Raw genomic sequence first — 19540 nt, 5'->3', positions numbered from 1 at the left:
TTGCATTGCTTCTTTTTGTTACATGCGTACATGCGTGTCCGTGCATATATAAAATCGTCGTTTTTCAATTTAAAAAAAAAAACATCGCTTTTTTTTACATATTTCAACTTGCTTACTGACGACATTTCTATAAGATTTTTAAAAAATTCGCCGCAAGCGAATTTCGATAATGAGGAGACGATATTATTATTGAATGGGAAAGCTTTTCCACCATTTATCATATTACGAAATGAAATTCTAGTATATAAAATTATAACAAACCTGTCATAAGAGTATGACAAAAATAAATATTTTATTTGATAAATACTCTTTATAAATATTTTTGTCATGTTTTATTAAAAATATGACAAAAATAGATATTTTGTTAAATATTTTATAAGATAATAATTAAAGAGAGAGAAAGCAGATTTCTCTCTTTAAATATTTTCGCTGTTTTATATATTGTATGTAACAAAGAATAAAAAAATTCTCATGATAATTATTATTATACTATCTATTACGATATTCATAATCTGTTTATTCGAACATTATTTATTTCGATTGACAATTACAACTTTAAGATAAAGAAAACAAAGATATTTTATTCAACCTTTTGAAAGTCTCAACTTTTTGTTACATGTTTGCCGGTATCGGTTACATTAATATATCTCACTCTTCGAGAAAATTGGATTCTGCCGGTTAAAACGATGATGTCCCGGTGCGAGAAGAAATTCACGTTGCGCCAGTGAAGTATCTCTCTCTCTCTCTCGCTTTCTCTCTCTCTCTCGCTTTCTCTCTCTCTCTCTCTCTCTCTCTCTCTCTCGACGGGACGATGCGTGATAAAGGGGAGATATTGCGACGCCAGTGCGAACGTGGGAATCCGCGGCTGCTATCCGCTCAGCCTCATTAATGATGATGTGCTTGCCACCCAGTTGCAGCTCCCGCTTCGCCATCTCGCTCTATCTGTCTTCCTCTTTCACATCGTCCTCCTCCTCCTCCTCCTCCTCCTCCTCCTCCTCCTCCTCTCCCCTCCTCCCTCTCTCTCTTTCTCTCTTTCTCTCTCTCTCTCTCTCTCCCTCTGGATTTGCAGCCACGCTCGAAAGATCGAGCTCTGTGGAAGCTGACGCCCGGCCAGCCACCACATCCGATCTACACCACCCTCTTTCATCCGCGACTCACTCTCCCCCCCCCCCTCCCCTCTTTTCCCCTCGACCTCTTGTTCGCCCCTACCCCTCAACGGGTCACGGGATATACAGCTCTCGTACATCTCGAACGACCTACAACGCGCGTTACACACCCCGAATTCAATTCCGCGCAACCCGCGCCCACTTTTTCGCTCCCACCGTTAAGTCCATCGCCGATATTATTGATAGACGTTTTCTAGATACGGACCTTCGATCGCCGAGGGGCGAGGGTGCATAAGGATATTTTTCATTGAGCTTCGAAAAGGGTTGAGGGCCGCTTATTCATTCGTTAGCGGCTTTAAAAAAAAAAAAAAAAAAAAAAAAAACGCCTAATTGTACGATCCTACTCTTTTTTTCATACGAACAATTTGAAGTTTTTATCAAGAACCCACTGAAGGAACATATATCTCACTTTTCCCTTGAGTAGAATGAGAAACAATCACATGTACATGGCATAAAGTATCCAAGCCGGAGAGCTTCATGATGCAATCTGTCGCGAAGCAATCTGTCAGACGTCAAAAGTAATATAATTACGTTATAACTGGTGTTTAGCAGTACAACATGAGCGCGGACCGAGGAAACCGAAACCTCATGCGATTATCTCATCGGAGAAGCAACATCAGCAACAGTCGCCGATTGTCACGCAGTTGTCTTCCCATTCCACAACCCCGGTGCACAATGATCGATTAAGACCAGCACTCGCTCCACCGTATGTCCTCTCGCCGCACAGGTGTGTGATGTTTATTTAAAATTAATTTCCTCGATTGCATTAAATAAAGATAGCTCTCATAAATTAATATGTCCTAAAAAAAGGATTTTTGATATACTGATGAGTACATATGAGAATATTTATCTTGATTTAAGATTAATTTTCTGTTAGTGCAATTATACATTTACAATTTTTTTAGAAAAATTTTTGTCTTGATTGAATTTATATTGATGACAAGTATAAATATTCTTATATATAAGCAAAAGTATTATAATCTTCACATTCAGAAGATTTTAAGTTGAGTAAATGTAATATTTGCATCGATACAAATTTAATCAAATTAAAACTAAAATTTTAAAGAAAATTATGATTTAAGATTAATTTAAGAACTAACTTTTTTTCTAACAAATAGAATCTATTTTTTTATATTGTGCAAATCCTGAATAGAATTTTAAATAATAGAATTTTAACTTTTTGCGAATTTTAATTGTTTGCGGTGACGCAGTATTATCTAATCAAAAATTTTATCTATGAATCTAAGAATTTTTATTTGGAAGAACAGAATTGAGTCTGACTTGATATGTATGTAGAATTACTAAAAATTAATTATAAATATATATGTCGCAAATGAAGAAAAAATCACAGCAAACAATCATTTTTGACGAAGCGATTTCTGTTGACGAAAAAAAATTGACCTCAGTCGGAAAATTAAACCCTCAAAGCAAAATGCAAAATGCAGCGGTGGGAAAGTATTTCGCGGTGATAAAATTAAGTGACGCAGAAGTTCTTCGTGAAGTAGTTAAGGGTTATTACTGCAGGAGGTTAAGGTGCGACCAAAGATTCACGCCTTATCCACGACCGATGGCGCTGGTACAGAAACCGCCGGAGGAATCACCATCCCCCGTACCGCTGATCCTACCGCACCCTCGCACGACCACGACCCTCTATCAGGCGGCCACGACCGTCTCCCTAGCGCCGCAGCCTCCCCTTCTGCAGATACTAATGTCTGCCGAGGAATGTCAGGTAAGTAATTTAGCTTAATTTTCGCGTCCGCCTCCCCGTTTCCATTCCTGCAAACTTAATAAAGCCGAGTTGCTCCGCTCAGTTTCCTCCCCGCGGTGTCTAAACGGCGGATAAATTACACGCAGATATTATTATTAAAACAAGTCTCTCGGAGAATGAAAAGGACAGCCTTTCTCTTACGGATATTAATTTCTAGCTTCGTGCGTAATAAGAATATTATTTAAGATTACAGCTGAAGCTAAAATAAAAAAAAAAATATATATATATATATATATATAATCAAACGAGCAGTATCGAAAATAGAGCTTTAATTTTCAATTGTTTATTATTAAGCAATCATTAAAATATTATTCATTGTGTTCTTATTTCTTCCTATATAAAATATAGGAAGATGTAATTAGTATTTTTACACATGTGTGTAGATACATCGATTATTTATCTATCACATTTTATCTGTTTACATTTTGCTATTTATGGTTATTATTACCTCAATCCTACATTTTTTTGTGACAATTGTATTCTTCTTGTCTAAATTACCGCTTTGCGCAAGGAACTGGTTTGGAACGCGCGATTACAACCTACGGCGGAATATCCGATAGAGCAGATGGAAACGGAGACAAGTCGGAGCCCGACGGGTACCGTGCAGAGTTTCAGTCCGACCTGGGAGATGCTGCAGGTACCAATCAATGCTTTCATCATACACGGAGAGAACAGTCTTGTTGACGGATAGAAAATTTGATCAGATTCACAGATCTGAAAATAATTTCGTTGAGCCATCAGAATTATTATGCAGGACGCATAAAGGTGTATTATATCCATTTTTATTTACAATGAAGAATTATAAAAAAAATTATAGATTAATCTATACACAAAAAATTTTGCAGCGATTTGGAAAGGATTCTTGGCTCAAGAATTATTCAAAGTAATACAAAGTAGTGTTCTTTAATGAAATGTAATTAAGAAATAAAATTTCAATTTTTTTTTTATAAGTACTTAATTTATTTTTAGATAAGTACTTAAATATTCAAGATAATTTATGTAAAATTTTATTGAGAAGCAGAAATTAGTTCTGTAAACAAAAATTAAATTTTTATTTACAGAATAACTTTCTGCGTCGAAATTTTGCATAATTTTGAATATTTAAAGTATCTATGTAAAAAAATTAAGAGCCATTATTTCTTAATCGCATTTCTATTAAACCATACTTTTACTTATTTATTGAAATAATTTTTTCAGGTTTTAAACGGTCATTAAACTTTTTTATTTTTAAAAATGACTTAAGATAATCTGTAATATTTTTCATAATATTTTTATTGTAAATATAAAAACTATAAAAACAGATAAAATACATTCTTAATCGTGATAACAATACTGCAAAATTTTCTAGCGACCAATTTGAACGTTCTAGATAATAATTATATCGATCCGATCGAAATAAAATTATTTTCAGATCTGTATCTAGCCAAGTTTTGGTAAATCCTTCAGCAAAACTGTTTCGCACTAGCACTGGCTGTCTTTTTTTTTTTTTTTTCTTTTTAATTGTCATCTACATTGATGTGTATTCACATCATGTGAATATTATTAATGCAGGAGACAACAGCCCGACTGCTCTTTATGGCTGTCAGGTGGGTGCGTTGTCTGCCGCCTTTTCAAACGATATCGAAGGACGATCAGCTGCTGTTGCTGGAACGATCCTGGACGCAATTGTTCCTCCTGCATTTGGCGCAATGGTCCGTCTCATGGGATATCACGGCGCTTCTCGAGGACGAGCAAGTGCGCAGCAGACTACCCACGGACGATAACCCGACAAACCAGGAGCTCGTCCTTATTCAGGTTTATCCGTCTTATCCGTTCGCTCGTACACTAGGAAAAAGCTTCCTTTGTATCTATAGCAAGTTCTATTTGCGTTTGACTTGAATTTAATTTAATTTAAACGACATAATTTTAGACTAAACGTCATTTTGTTGAATCAAGAGTTTCCGTTAGAGAACACACCATGTTATTTAACGATAAAAAAAAAAAAACACTATTGTATAAAGAAAATAATAAAATTTTTCTTTGAACTAAATAATACTTTGTTTGGATTAAATATTGTTTCAACGAAAAAAAGAGAGATTTTTTTTTTTTAATATCGTTGAAGCGTATAACAAAGAGCGTCATTTTTTTCAAACAATTTATTAAACGAGTCTTTTATTTAAAATAAAGCTGTTTATTATTTGAAAAGCCAAATCAACTTCATTGAATCAATAATTGTTTCGTTTGGACTATTTCAAAACATAAAGTTTTTTGAATCTAATAAAATTTATTAAATCCAAAGAAAGCGTTCTCTTTGTGTGGCAAATCGAAATGAAGATTATCGCCCGTGATGACTCGCTGTAAGCGAGTCCGTTTCCTTTTCAGTAACAAAGATCAGACTACGACGTATCAATTTAGCAATATTGATTTTTTCTTCTCTCACACTTCTTCTAGAATATGACACGCGAGAATTTTCTTTTCCTAAAAAAGTGTGACTTTATCTCGTTTCTATTTTGACGAATATTTCTACAGTCTCTTTCGCAGACGTGCAAGATTTGTTTCAACGAAAAATGTTCTTACGTTCCAGGCTATAATATGCCGATTCAGACAATTGTCTCCTGATTTCGGCGAGTGTGGCTGCATGAAGGCAGTGGCTTTGTTTACGCCAGGTAAGGAACATTGATACTTGTTATATTGCTAATTATTATACTGGCGTAAATGTAGCATATGAGTTATTTTCGAAAGATAAATTTACCAAACATTACAAAATCATTAAATGTAAAAAACCTCGCGTACCTCGATTTATACGAAAATAATGTTTTTATTCAATTTACTTGAATTTGTAATATGTTGCAATTCTTGCAGTCGGTGATTAAAAATTTTAATTTTCAGAACCTTATAGTCTTCGAGTTATAAACATTTGAAAGTCTCTTTCATAAGATCCTCTTACAGAAAGAAGATTAATCTTAAATCAAGATAAATATTCTCATGTATAAGGAAGAAGAATATTATACTCTATAAGAAGAATATTATACTCTTCTTAAAAGTTTTAGTCTTGATTTTATTGAATTTATATCGATGCAAGTGTTACTTTTGCGCAACTCAAGACTAAAAATCTTCTACATAAAAATTAGAATATTCTTATTTATATAAAAATATCTATATCTGCGTCAATATGAATTCAATCGTAAAATTTAAAGACTAAAATTTTTCTAAGAAGACTATAATATTCTTACTTGAGGATATCTGTTTTAATTTATAACTTTTTTCTGTGCTCGTATACAAGTTTGTACTTTGTGCCTGTCCGCATTATATCCATATCTGTGTGTATGAATGTGGATGCTGTGCCGTGTGTGTGTGTGTGTGTGTGTGTGTGTGTGTGTGTGTGTGTGTGTGTGTGTGTGTAAAAAAGCAAATCATATTTCCATAAAATGTTTAGTTTTCAAGAAATAAGAGGGTGCTTTTTTTGAAAGATCTATGTCAGTATCAAACTTTCTCCTCTTATATCATAATTATCTTTATTAATTCGGTCTTGCTTATTAATTAAGACAAATATCATATATCATATTTTATCTTTCTTTATAAATCGCAGAGACAGTTGGCTTGCACGCGGTCCAGCCTATTGAGATACTGCAAGATCAGGCCCAACGTATTTTAGTGGATTACACAAGGTCACGATATCCGCAACAACCCGGAAGAATCGGCAGGTTGATGATTCTAGTCGGCTACTTGAGGTGCGTTTCTTCCAAGACCGTCGAACGTCTGTTCTTTCATGAAACCATCGGGGAAATACCAATCTCACGCTTGCTAGTCGACATGTACCAAATGGAGAAGTACATCAACTGAAGCGCATTTGCATTTTGCATATCGTACATATATCTATACGCATCATAAATGTGTGTCAGGACCAGCGAGCTCGCAGCTTCCCAAAACTCTTCACATGTAAAGACGTCACAGAAAACAAGATAACAGAAAAGTTTTTGAATTCCGTAGCGGCTCCCACCTTTCCTTTCTGTCGGCGATTCTTGCCCTTGCGATTATGTAGCATATCCGATGTGGAAGGTGATTCTTTATTATTTTATCAAATTCATCATACATGAAATTTCTATAACAATACTGTTACGGAATTAATAATTCCTTATGTCGGTTACTTTTATAGAGTACTAACCGTAAAATGTCTAGTCTTTCTGTCGATTTTTGATTTTAATCGTTTCTAATTTTTTTCTACTTTAAATACTATAATTAAAATAAAATTATACACACACATACGCACACGCGCGCATTCCTATGAAGATATAGTTGTAATTAACATTATACTTAATTTTTGTTAATATTTTTATTTCAATATACGTAAACATCAAAAACATACATAAGTAACTGTTTTTTTTTTATTATACATATTATTTTCATATTAACAAAAATACGATGGCCAATTATGAATAAAATCTGGATAATGGTTAATACATATTCGCTTCTAATGGCGTTCTTTACTTAGCAGAGTATTAGCTATTATCCACTATTATTCGTGTCATTGTATTTCTAATTAAATCGAAATTAAATACATTACATTTACGTCATCGTTTGTGCATGATAACTTTTCTTTAATAAGAGCGACAGATTAAAATCATAAAGTACATAAAGTACCAAATTCATATATTCCAATGAATACAAAATCTAAGAAGAAGTAATATGAAGAAATTTCATCCGCTTTTCATTGCTTATTTCAACTTCATTGATCAATATAGATCGCAGAAATTTTAATGAAGCAGAAAAATTGACATTTATTTTCTGTATTATTTAAGTCCTTGTTCGTATTTCTATGCTTTTGTAAAATAGTAATAATCTCTTATTATACGAAACTCTGCGTTTTATTTGGAATAATAAAACTGTTTTTCTAACAATACGTTTTTAGAATATTTAAAATACTAAACGGAGTACAACCAATTGTAAAACAGTTTTGAAAATTGTGCTCGAAAAAAATATTCGAGTATCTGTAATATATTATATGTCCCTCTCTGTGATCTCCCTTAAATAAAGAATTATTATATCAATTCGATTTGTTAAATAATGATGCGTGGAATATCGTATATGTATTGCATTAGCGTAAAGATAAATTGTATGGTAAATATAACGTAGGCAATGCAAATGTTGCAATATGACTACTATAATATAATTGTAAAAAGCGTAGTATAATAATGGTGCTCTAATTTTTTTATGTCATTGCTTTGACAATAGATAACATTTATTTATAAGGTTTTATTCGAGTGCAATGCAGAATTCTTTTATCACGAATTGATGGTATCGAACAAAACGGGACGAAATATATCGTAAAATGAAATAATAGTCAACAATGTAATTGTTATATTCTCAAACTCTTTTGTTAATAAAATTATTATTAAATTTGTTATATACTTACGTAAAAAATATAGCATACAGGATAAATTCTATTCTGTATTAATAAATGTCTTACACAAATATACATCTGTAATATTTCATTTCAATGTATTAAACTTTGTCGTAATAAAAAAAATCTTTTTTTATTACAATCTAGAATATAGTGTTTATACAATACACAGAATAGTATATACATATATATAATAACGCTATATGTGTGTGTGTGTGTGTGTGTGTGTGTGTGTGTGTGTGTGTGTGTGTGTGTGTATAGTAGTTTACAAATTAAACATTAAATTTGGTAAATAAGCAAAAAATAAACATGGAATTGTTCCTCCATTGTTATAATATTTAATCAATATGCATTTATATATATATATATGTGTGTGTGTGTGTATAAATACATATTGATTAAATATTATAACAATGGAGGAACAATTCTGTGCTTATTTTTTGCTTTATTTATCGAATTTAATGTTTAATTTGTAAACCACTCAGAAAGTCCTGCTTCCCATCCTCTCTGTACTGAGTACAGAGAGTGAACGATCATTGATGACAGAGCTCTCGAACAAGTCGAGAACTCGTGTCGTTCTCACGCTCAGAGAAGAGGACTATTCACTCGTCATCGTGGTTACATCGACTCCCATGTTAGGGAGGGAGAATGAGATCGACTCCTACAGAACTGATCCTGTGAAGTATGATCTTAAAATTCATCGATCCTCACATCCCTAAATATAGCCTACGTGACAGTATTTTAATAACGAGTATCATTTAATCATCGTAGCCCTCTAACAACGAAATAAAAAACTAACCAGTAACTATTCGTAATATAAATGGAATTCAAGATTGAATTATTATCTTTTACAGTTCTGAAATGCAATAGAAGGAGGGAATTCAAAGGGGAGAGGAGAAAATTACTGTTTAAAAGCATACCTCATACTAAAAACATGTTGATTCTATTATATCTATCTCATCTCATTTAAGGGGATGTTGAACTTGTCTATATTATCGACAAAACACAGTAATTTTTGTATTGCTCTCATGTTTATTAACTTTATAGATTCGGAAATCCTTTTCCGCAATTAAAGTTTATGCATTAATATGCACGTGTCCAGCATATTAATTTCATATCAAGAACGAGAAAAATTTTTACAATTTAGATCTTTTTTACCATTTCCTACCATCAAGAGTTGTCACTTAATGAAAATGTGTGCTTTATATAAAAGTTTTGCAGTCTGTACTTACAAAATTACTATTGTTAGACTAGTAGCTTTTAGGAAGAGATGTAGAGTATTTCTTATTAGGCTTAATTAGGCTTGGACACTTATTACGATTAGAGAAGTATTACAAAAATTCGTTTGTGTGTGTGTGTGTGTGTGTGTGTGTGTGTGTGTGTGTGTGTGTGTGTGTGTGTGTGTAATATGAATATAGTAGTAGTATACTGTCAGAAACAGTAGATTAGTCATTAGAATGACATATAACAATAAAAGTGAAAAATTGCTTTATAAAAATAGAAATTTAAAGCATAATTCTGTATCATTTTTTTTATTATATTGTATATAAGATGATGTTATATATAAAACAATTTTATTTATATTACAAGAGATGAGAGATGGAATATTGTTTTTAAACTTCATTCAAAATTCATATTCAAGTTTTCAACATTGCCAATTGTAAAACTGTATTTTCTTTATTAGAGAAAATTATTTATACTAATTGACTTGTGATAAAATCTAAGAATTCTGTAACTTTTGTATATACACCTGGAAAACCTGGCTCAGCGCACTTGAAACCGTACGATACTACCCCGATTACATAAAACGTATGCTGATTTCGTGGATTAATACTCATCAGAGGTCCACCACTATCACCCTAAAAAACATTTCATATTGTAAGTAAAGTAAATAATAATTATTAAGATTTCTAACAAATTGTTAAGTTATTCTTTCCTTTCAAGTTAGATTTGAAAATCATTGTATTGAACGTTATTTATATTAAGCTTTTCGTATTATATTATAATTAGATAAATAAATAATAAACATATATTAGAAAAATAATTCAAACATTAGCAGAAATATAAATAAAGTAATAATTTTATAAAAAAGAAAAGATATTTGGAGAAATAGTTATAGTTAGGAAAATAAAATTTGATTTAAACATTTGATTTAAATAATTGAATCTAAAATTATCGAATTAATTAATTAAACTACAAAATCTATGTGCGTAAATTGAGATTGATTTATTAGTTTGAGATTGATTTATTAATTTTCTTTGTTTATTATTCTAAATAAATTTATTTAGGGAAAAAGAAGAGAAAGTGAATTTTTTATTAATTTTTTTCTTTTACATACAATGTTATTATTCATTTTTTTACCTGACAAGCGTCTTTTCCACCATTAGCAAATCCGGCGCATAAAACGCGATTGTCAATAACCGTTGTCCGAAAGTTTCGAAAAGCATTTTTGCATTCTTGCTGCGTAGTCACAGGAATTTGCGTCTGTAAAAGTCGAGTGCTTGTTGGGCCATCTGAAAAACGAAAAATCCAATAGTAAACCTTAGCATTTTTGAAGTAAAAGATAATTGCATAATCAAATTACTATTAAAAAAAATACATTCAACTTATGTCCCACATTACTTACGGAAATAAACAGATCCCCATCCGGCGACAAAAGGATACGTATTCTCTACATTTTTATTTCTATTAAAATCATCCACCGGAAGACAAATGGGATGACGCAAATCTAAAAATTCGTAAAAATATATCATTCTATTATATTACGACGAGAAAAGAAGTTGAATCTCAAAAATGATATTCAGTTTTGAAGATAGTTTTCTTCATTTAAAAGAATCTTTTGTAAATGTAGAAAAATTTTTTTTAAATTATTGAATATTTCCTAATATATATTCAAATATAAGAAATGTTTATTTGAAATTCTATTTTGTTGTTTGTTGTTTTTAAATTAAATTAAAAAATTGTAATTTAAATAATAAATATTTTTACAAAAGCAATTGGTTTCTAAAATAAAAATATTAAAATATTTTCAAATATTAAAATTACAAATAAATTTATTTTTTAATTTAAGAACAATTAAAAAATAATTTAAAAAGAATATATTTCACTAGATATGTACTTACATTAAAATAAAATAAATAAATGATTTTATCTTAAAAAATAAAAATAAATAAATGATTTAATCTGTCAATCTTTTATGATTTTGCCTAAGAAAATTTTTGATCAGCATTTCATAATCTACAAAATATCATAATTTCAGCGAATTTCGAGGCCATTTTTCTCGTATAATTAATGCAAAGCCCTTTTATATCATGATTTTGTCAAATTCATAAAGAAAGTTTTACTTCTTGATTCCTTCATGAAGATGATTATGTCAGCGAAGTAATTTGTCATTATGTTAGCGAAGTAAAGCAAAATTGAGAAATAAATGGTATTTACATGTAAATGGTATTTCTTGAGTCGTTTTCAAAACTGCCACATCGTTCGTGTAACTCTTGGGATTGTATTCGGGATGCACTGTCATTCTTTCGATAAAATCCTCAAACGGTTCCGCTCCGTCGTAATCGCTGTTGAGATCCAAGTCGCTGATACGCACTTTGTATAAATCCGACCGTCCGTAAACGCAATGTCCAGCGGTAAGTACATGTCGACTAGAAATTAAGACACCGCCGCAAAGCCATCTTGGAACATTTGGATTTTTCGAATTTCTGTATCCGAGAGCAGTGATCCAAGGCCACGCGCCTGCAAAATTAATCGATTATTACTGCCCACAATTACAACGAGAATCAAATGTTAAAAGCAGTACGGATCTAATAATAAATCACTTTTAGAATCATACAAATATCTGAGATATCAATATTTTAATTACTATAAATGTTAAATCTTAAAATTCTACGCACACATATTTGAAGTAACAAAATAAATGGAATAAATTATTTACATTTTTAAAAAAATAATTTACCATAAAAGACTTTCATTCGCAATCATCTGTAACGCTTCGATATTTTTATAAAAAAAAAAAAAAGATAAAATTAATAGAAAAAAAAGAGAAACAAATATGTCCAGGTGCAAAAAAGGAAAACACAGATTTTAAATGTTCTGCAATAAGTTAAGATAAATTTCTTTCGATAAAAACATCAAAATTCAAACATGATGAGAAGTCAGGAAACGAGCCTGAGACTTTGAAGACTTCTTCATAGCACAAAAATTATCTGTACCTAATGGAGCTGGGTCGCCACCGACGATTCTGCGTAGCGTTACATTACTGAATCCGCAATAAGGCGGAAGCAAGGGCCCATATGGAGTATTTGTGATTTCCTTCCGATTGTCTCGATTGTCTTCCAAGCCATTCGTACCTCCGGCATCAGTATCGGATGGACAACAAACCAGAGGATCATTACCAACGAAGCCACAAAGGGAAGCACGAAGGAAATTGCCCACCACTGGATCTTGCGATTTCGTTTTCAGAAGATTCAATAAAACTGTACACGACTTGATATTGATGCATATACCGGGTTGTCCTTCTGGATTCTGACATTGATCTATCGAAATTTAAATTTAAAGAATATCAGCTCCAATTAATTCTTAATACCTAACAAATTTTTCAAAGACAGATCAAGCGAATTTTTTTCTCTCTCTTCTCTCTTTCAAATTATATCAAGTTACGAAGATATCATGAAAACTTCACAGTTGCGGATATAAATTTATACTTTCGAAAACAATTTCTCATATTGTTGATATGAGGCTATTTTCTGCCAATAATATTTTGGAAAAATTTTACAATGGTATATTAGAATTGTATAGATGATGATATTTAAAATAATTTAAAATCCGGTAATGATAAAAATTTATTTATAACTATTATTATTTATAATTTTTTATTTTTTATTAAATTAAAAATAGCATTAGATGAGTAAGATAAAAGTTATTAACGATTAAATAAAGTTATATATAACCATTTGATTTTTCATATTAATTAAGCATTTATATAAAATTCAACTTTTCTTAAAAATATTTAAAAAAGTTTATTGTAATTCGTCGTTATTAAACGCTTCCGTACTTTTCCACATCTCTGATAAATTCTAAACAAGTTAATCTTCGCTAACGATCTCCATGCACAATGCGATAATTACAGAAATATTGTGACATTCTACTGTGGTTAAAAATTATACGGTCGTAATGAAACAGCACATACAATTATTTATAACAAATCATACTGCGCAGTGAATATGTTGCATTAAATATGTACGTATGCATGATATTTTCGATCATTAAAATGCTATTAGTTACATTTTAAAATGCGTTTCGTCAATGTTGCAAATGAGACGTTCTACGAAAAATTACGATATTTGCAATATTGACGGAATTTTTATTTTGAAATCCAGGAACTTGTCGATAACGAATTTAAAGCATTCCGATGACGATTTACTTTGTATACAACGGAGTTCATTTACAAGATACATGTGAAGCAGTCAATGCTAAGTGGATAAATTTAACGAGACAGAATCGCTGTTAGATATTTATGATAGCGATTTATCAGAAAGAGAGAAAGAGAAATAAAATTATACTTTTCCCGTTAACAAAATGTAACATACATTTTTTTCTATAAAAAGATTGATTTTAAATAATTTAATTTTAATTATTTATATATACATATATCAGATATTTTTAACAAAACATACATCAATTTATTATTAATTTTCAATTTTTTATGTTTTAAAACGTTTATCGGTTTGCAATATTATTATAATAATAAAACTTCAAATTTATGAAATTTATATTGCATAATCGCGATATTTTCAGATGCACCTTGAATTAATTATACTGTTTATCGTAAAAAATCAGTCTGACTTAATAAGTAATACAATAGAACATTGTTCATACACAATAATAATTCTACAAATGGTAGCTATAAAGTAACCGCATCCGGAATTCTTTGCTGATTCAATTATGTTATGCGATTTGAATATTAGATTAAGTTGGATGTGACAAACAAATTACTCATTAATTTTTCTGTATCAATTATTGCCATTTAATTTATAATATATTAATAATATATTAAATTTTTTGATCAAATATATTTAAGAACACAAAAATAAAATTCCAATTTTATCAATCCGATAATAGCAAGAAGTAAATTAAAATAAATTAAATATAATGTATACTAAGGTAAATTATATTTAATTATTTAATTATTTAAATTAATTATTTGTTAAAATAAATAAAAAACAGACGTTTAAAATCATAAATTTTAATTTATATAACGTGTTATATTATTTGGCAAAGTTGACAATAATAATTTTATTGTTAATTTTTTTGTTAGTCAAGATTTTTTAAAGAATTTTTTAAACCAAGAAAATAAAAATAGTTTCTTTGCAAGTTATCGTATTTTATCCAGTGTATGATGTAAATTACTTCTCAATAGAACTTCCAACGTATTTAATTCAAAGTTTACGCATTAAATTTACGTCAAACTAAATACGATATGACAGTATGACGCATTTAACTTAAAGTTTACGCATTAAATTTACGTCACACTAAGCATAATACATCGTAAACCCGATTCCCTTAATTTATGGAAACGTTTTTTCTCAGAAGCATTGCTAAGTGTGTTGAGAAGAGTGCACAGTGTCGTAATGGCCTTCATCGCATGATGGCCAGACACACGTAAAATTCTCGCTTCGAAGGATCTGGCCTTGGCCGTGTTCGGATAGCTCTACTATCATTTCTCAATAGTCTATATAACGAGAAAATAATGTAAAAGCTTTAAACTGATTTGTTCAATAATCAAAAAGATACCGTTCTATATCATTCAACATTATTATATAATATTAACTTTTAAATAATTATCCTAATAATATGGTGTGATTTGCTTATACGCTTTCTTTTAATGTAATTTGTAACGTATTAATAATAATAATAATAATAATATTATAAAGATTTATATATCGCAAAGGAATAAAGATAGTAAAGTCTATATCTATAAGTATATTTTTTCAGATAATATTTTGACATAAAAATATCTAAATAAAGCTTCTGACGAGAGTATAATGGAATCTGTTTGGTATAAGCTGCTCAAAATGATGATAAAAAGCATACCTTGAGAATGCGTCGATGGTATTAATGCACACAGCAAACTGATGAATACTAATGAGACAGTCCACATTTTGAATCACGTATTTGGATGTTCTAAAAATTAAAATGTATTATGTCATTTCCGTATTAAATGCTTACGAAATAATAAATTATTTGCATCTTAAAATAAATTCGACGCTAAATTGTTAATAAATGTAGTAAATAAATGTAATAAAGTTTGAGATTTAAAGACAAGATTTAAAACTTTTGATTAAGGAAGGAAGAAATAAAAATAAATGGAAAAAAAGAAAACATTAAGATTTATATAAATAATATATGACAAAATATATAATTCTACTGTTAATATCATTTTTATTTAGCGTAATAATAAACTTTTCATGCTTTAAATATAAATTTAATTTTTTATCTATTATAAAAATAAATATGAATTAAATAAAATAAATAAAAAATCACAAAAAAATAAAATCACAAATTATAATATATTCGCTAGTATTCACAAATATTATAAAAATACATATATAAATTGTCATTAATTATTATATTAAATTCAATTCAATTGCCATCAGAAACATGACATATTTTTATAATGAATGTTATATAGATGTTTAACTAGAATTGCAGCTTTTCAAATGACTTTTTATATTACTACTTTTTGCAATGTAAATCACTTCCACATACTTTGGATTAATCAACGTTATTACAAGAAACAATATAGCTTGCGAAAATGTAAATCACCCTGACGTACATACATTCGAATGTTGTCAATATATTAGTAAGGAATAACATTTAATTTATTACAACAGACTTGTTCGTAAGCTTGCGCGTAATGCTAAAATTACACTTAATATGTTATTATCATCTATACGATTCCGTAATCATTCATTGACAATGTCTAGATTCATAATAATCTAAAAATACCTTACATACATACACACGCAGTATCATTGAATTATATTCTACAAATCTTTCTTTAAAATATGAAAAATGTGTTAATAAAAATATGTATCCTGTTGATGTATAAAATAATATAAAATGACATAAAATGTGTCATTAATTCAGACAAGTCACGTTTTTCTTTTTATTGTATTAACTGTAATTTAGTATTTTTAAAGTTTTCATATTACAAATGATTTAAATTTAAATATGTAAAACTCTTAATAATTAATTTTAAAATTTTTGTTAAAATTTATTTAAAATTGATTAAAGAATAAAAACTTGCATCCTCTGAGTTTGATTGATCAAAATCGCTTTTTTCTTGTTTATTTCTATTGATGCTGCATGTTTCACAATACTGCTTTTGTTAGAGAAAAATTATTAAAATTTTCTATAGGAAATATCATTTTATTATATACTAGCATAAATTAAAGTAGCTTTTTGGTATTTACTAAACATTTTATATATATTTAGTAGTAGTATTATAAATAATATAATGTAATAATTGTTTATTAAATATAATTATACAAGTTTTATTGTGTTTAAAATAAAAACAATTTTCGCTTATATTTTAGGAGTTAAAGGTAATTTGAAATAATTATAGCAAAGAAGAATTACATATAAAAATTGCAAAACATTCAATGACTCGTAATGTAGCATGCACGTGGAGACTTTAATGCCTCGTCACTTCAGCCGGTGTGAAAACGAGTTCAACTTGGATGATCGTGTCATTGAATGGGATGCACAAGTTAATCATACCGATGATTGTAATATACGTTTAACCTAGCGTGACGACATTGCTAGAGGATTCCCCGGTGATTCGTTTCATGGTCAAAGTTAATTACAAGTTATATCTGACTGTGCGTCTGGCATTGGTAAAATTCGTTCTGAACTCAATAAAAATGGCATCACAATAAGGACATCACCAAATATGCATGATACATCGAAGGTTACAAAAATGATAAATTATTTAAAAAATCCAGTCCACAAAATGGACTAAGTTATTTCTGCGTACGAGCTAAAAAAATTATATTTAAATTTAAAACAGTTTATAATATGTAATCCAGATATTTATGTAATTATTACGACAGACTCTATTTATAAATGAATCAGTATCATAATCATGTAGTCCTGAAATCCTACAATTTTTGTTTGATATATTTTTTTTCTAAAACCTGATGATTTCCAAATACTTTGTTAAAAATGAGACAGTCTGTATACGTATGTATATATATATACATATATATATATATATATATATATATATACATAATTTAATAAAAATATAAATATAATTAATGTCAAATTTTACATTTTAAAAATAATGTTTGAAGTTCTTTAAATTTCTGCTAAATGAAATTTGATAAAAACTGAACAGTTACAACATTATTTATTATCATATATTAGAAATTTTACTAATAAACAAATAAATAAATAATGATTTTTTAATTACTAAATATAGATATCATATATTATATCTTGTCTGGAGAAACGCTTCAAATTATATTTCCTTCTGTAAAATGTATGTTATAAGATGTATGAAAGGTAAATCTTGAAATAGCTGACGATAAAACGAACACAAATCTGTCATCTCTGTGATTACTTTAAATATGATTATTACAAGAATGTAGCGTCACTTACGATTTCAAAATAAGCGTTCCGTTTATCAAACAAACCGGTATCAAACAAAACTTGTTTCTACCAACTTGAAATTATCAAATCTTTTTCACATACGCAGACCTCAGCAATTCTTTTGTAAATATACTGTGATCTTTATTTTTACATCCATTTTCAACACATACAATTTGTAATAGCACTACTAGAATCGAAATTAAGATTTAAATTGATGTAATGCCCTTCGACACCTCGTCACTGCTGAGACAGAAAGACAGTCTTGCCGTTCATTTGCGAAAACAAAATTTTAAACAATTAATAACAATTATTCACCAATTATTATATTTATTAATAATCGTTAATAATTGATGAAAAAAAATTTTCAACCGTGCCATTTTGTAAGTGCTTTATGTATCAAAGTTTTAAAGATTTTGCATCCTCTTCAGAGACAATTCAACTTTGTTGTTAGACAATTTATATAATTAATTATCATAAACATGCTCACACACGATCTTCTTGTTGCACAGAAAAAAAATTCGAGAAGACCTGCGGTGGATAATGAGTCCTGACGACGCACGAACACCGCACAAGGACTACTGAATTGCTCCTCTCCAGCATTCGCTTTATAACGTAGTAACGGGAGAGTAATCAGTCAATAGTCCTTATAGACCGTGATTTAATTGTGTGTGTTAAGACGAGAGATTCTTCCGCATATTTACTCATGCAAATATGATTATGCGAATTATTCAAAAACTATCGAATACATTAGCATGCCGACTGGGCAAGGAAAGTATCGGTCGTGTGCCAATATCAAAATATCAAAATAAAAAAGTCACATGGCCTTCGCCTGATGACTTGTATAAATATCTTAAAATTAATTGTATTTTGTTATATGTAACTTTTTATCATTGTAAGCGATAGAAAATTTAAAGAATTCGACTATGATTATATTTTAAGAGTATAAATAAAAAGAAAAGTCTATCGATATAAGTTGAATTTCATTGATTGATTATCTCATAATCAATTAATTTAAAAATAAATTCTTGATAAATATTTAGATGTGTATCACACATTGCAGAAATATATTATATTCTATGCTTAAATAAAGATAGATTTCTCAATTAGTTTTACTTATTACTCTTTCTATAATTAGCTAATTTAAATAATTTACAATAAATTTACAATAAACTCTTTGTCGGATGTATAATTGTATACATGTGTATGTATTATGATATCAAATATCTTGATATATATCTTGATATATAATATCAAGTATCTCTAATAAATGTTCTTTATTAATAAATAAATCTCTATAAATTTTCTTTCTTTCTGATTTAAAATCATACTTTCTTAATGCTTTTTATATACAAAATAACGAGAAAAATAGTCAATTTACATAAAATAAAAAAAAAACCATGTTTAACATGCTTTAATTTTAAAAAAATTGCTTTTTGTAAATGTAAATTATATTAATAAAAAAATAATATTAAAATTAAATATTTTTATACTTTACACATTTTCTTTTTCCACATTATTTGCACATGAATTATAATAAATAATTAAAAATATACTCTTCATGTTATA

General features: G+C 29.2%; 2 protein-coding genes and 1 non-coding gene across 5 annotated transcripts in view; 1 reads left to right on the top strand and 2 right to left on the bottom strand.

The window, feature by feature from the left end:
• Nucleotides 1-8377, top strand: part of LOC105433445 (protein dissatisfaction) — a 28117-nt gene extending 19740 nt beyond the window's left edge. For 2 of the 3 annotated variants that reach the window (XM_089073804.1, XM_089073806.1), the window contains exons 4-9: nt 1716-1893; nt 2691-2895; nt 3446-3571; nt 4486-4728; nt 5498-5579; nt 6503-8377. In XM_089073804.1, the coding sequence (XP_088929930.1) occupies nt 1716-1893; nt 2691-2895; nt 3446-3571; nt 4486-4728; nt 5498-5579; nt 6503-6756 (1088 nt within the window). In that variant the 3' untranslated portion in view covers nt 6757-8377. The remainder of the gene's footprint in view (nt 1-1715; nt 1894-2690; nt 2896-3445; nt 3572-4485; nt 4729-5497; nt 5580-6502) is intronic. The other variant, XM_089073805.1, reaches the window with a different exon arrangement.
• A 413-nt stretch (nt 8378-8790) lies between these two features.
• LOC112553049 (small nucleolar RNA U3) lies at nt 8791-9006 on the bottom strand. Its single transcript, XR_003096934.2, has one exon. It is a non-coding gene; the product is annotated as a small nucleolar RNA U3 (small nucleolar RNA).
• An 824-nt stretch (nt 9007-9830) lies between these two features.
• Nucleotides 9831-19365, bottom strand: LOC105433431 (venom serine protease Bi-VSP). The gene is made up of 7 exons (XM_011648765.3): nt 18462-19365; nt 15413-15502; nt 12532-12855; nt 11753-12055; nt 10941-11042; nt 10676-10827; nt 9831-10173 (listed from the first exon to the last, which is right to left on the bottom strand). Exons 2-7 carry the CDS (start codon nt 15477-15479, stop codon nt 10009-10011), a joined length of 1113 nt encoding a protein of 370 aa, XP_011647067.2. The 5' UTR covers nt 15480-15502; nt 18462-19365; the 3' UTR covers nt 9831-10008.
• Nucleotides 19366-19540: the final 175 nt, after the last annotated feature.

The sequence above is a fragment of the Pogonomyrmex barbatus genome, unplaced genomic scaffold (genome assembly GCF_055798465.1).
Source record: "Pogonomyrmex barbatus isolate J1 unplaced genomic scaffold, ASM5579846v1 scaffold15, whole genome shotgun sequence".
In the NCBI taxonomy this organism is placed as follows: Eukaryota; Metazoa; Arthropoda; class Insecta; order Hymenoptera; family Formicidae; genus Pogonomyrmex; species Pogonomyrmex barbatus.
This window is presented reverse-complemented; position numbering and strand designations above follow the sequence as displayed.

What these genes read in the sequence shown, in the direction of transcription:
- LOC105433431 (XM_011648765.3), bottom strand. Translation starts at nt 15,479, where the DNA reads ATGTGGACTGTCTCATTAGTATTCATCAGTTTGCTGTGTGCATTAATA. An exon ending in TGGCGACCCAGCTCCATTAG is followed by an intron (nt 12,056 to 12,531) that starts GTACAGATAATT and finishes TTAATTTTGCAG; the next exon opens with GCGCGTGGCCTTGGATCACT. An exon ending in TCAAGAAATACCATTTACAT is followed by an intron (nt 11,043 to 11,752) that starts GTAAATACCATT and finishes ACGAATTTTTAG; the next exon opens with ATTTGCGTCATCCCATTTGT.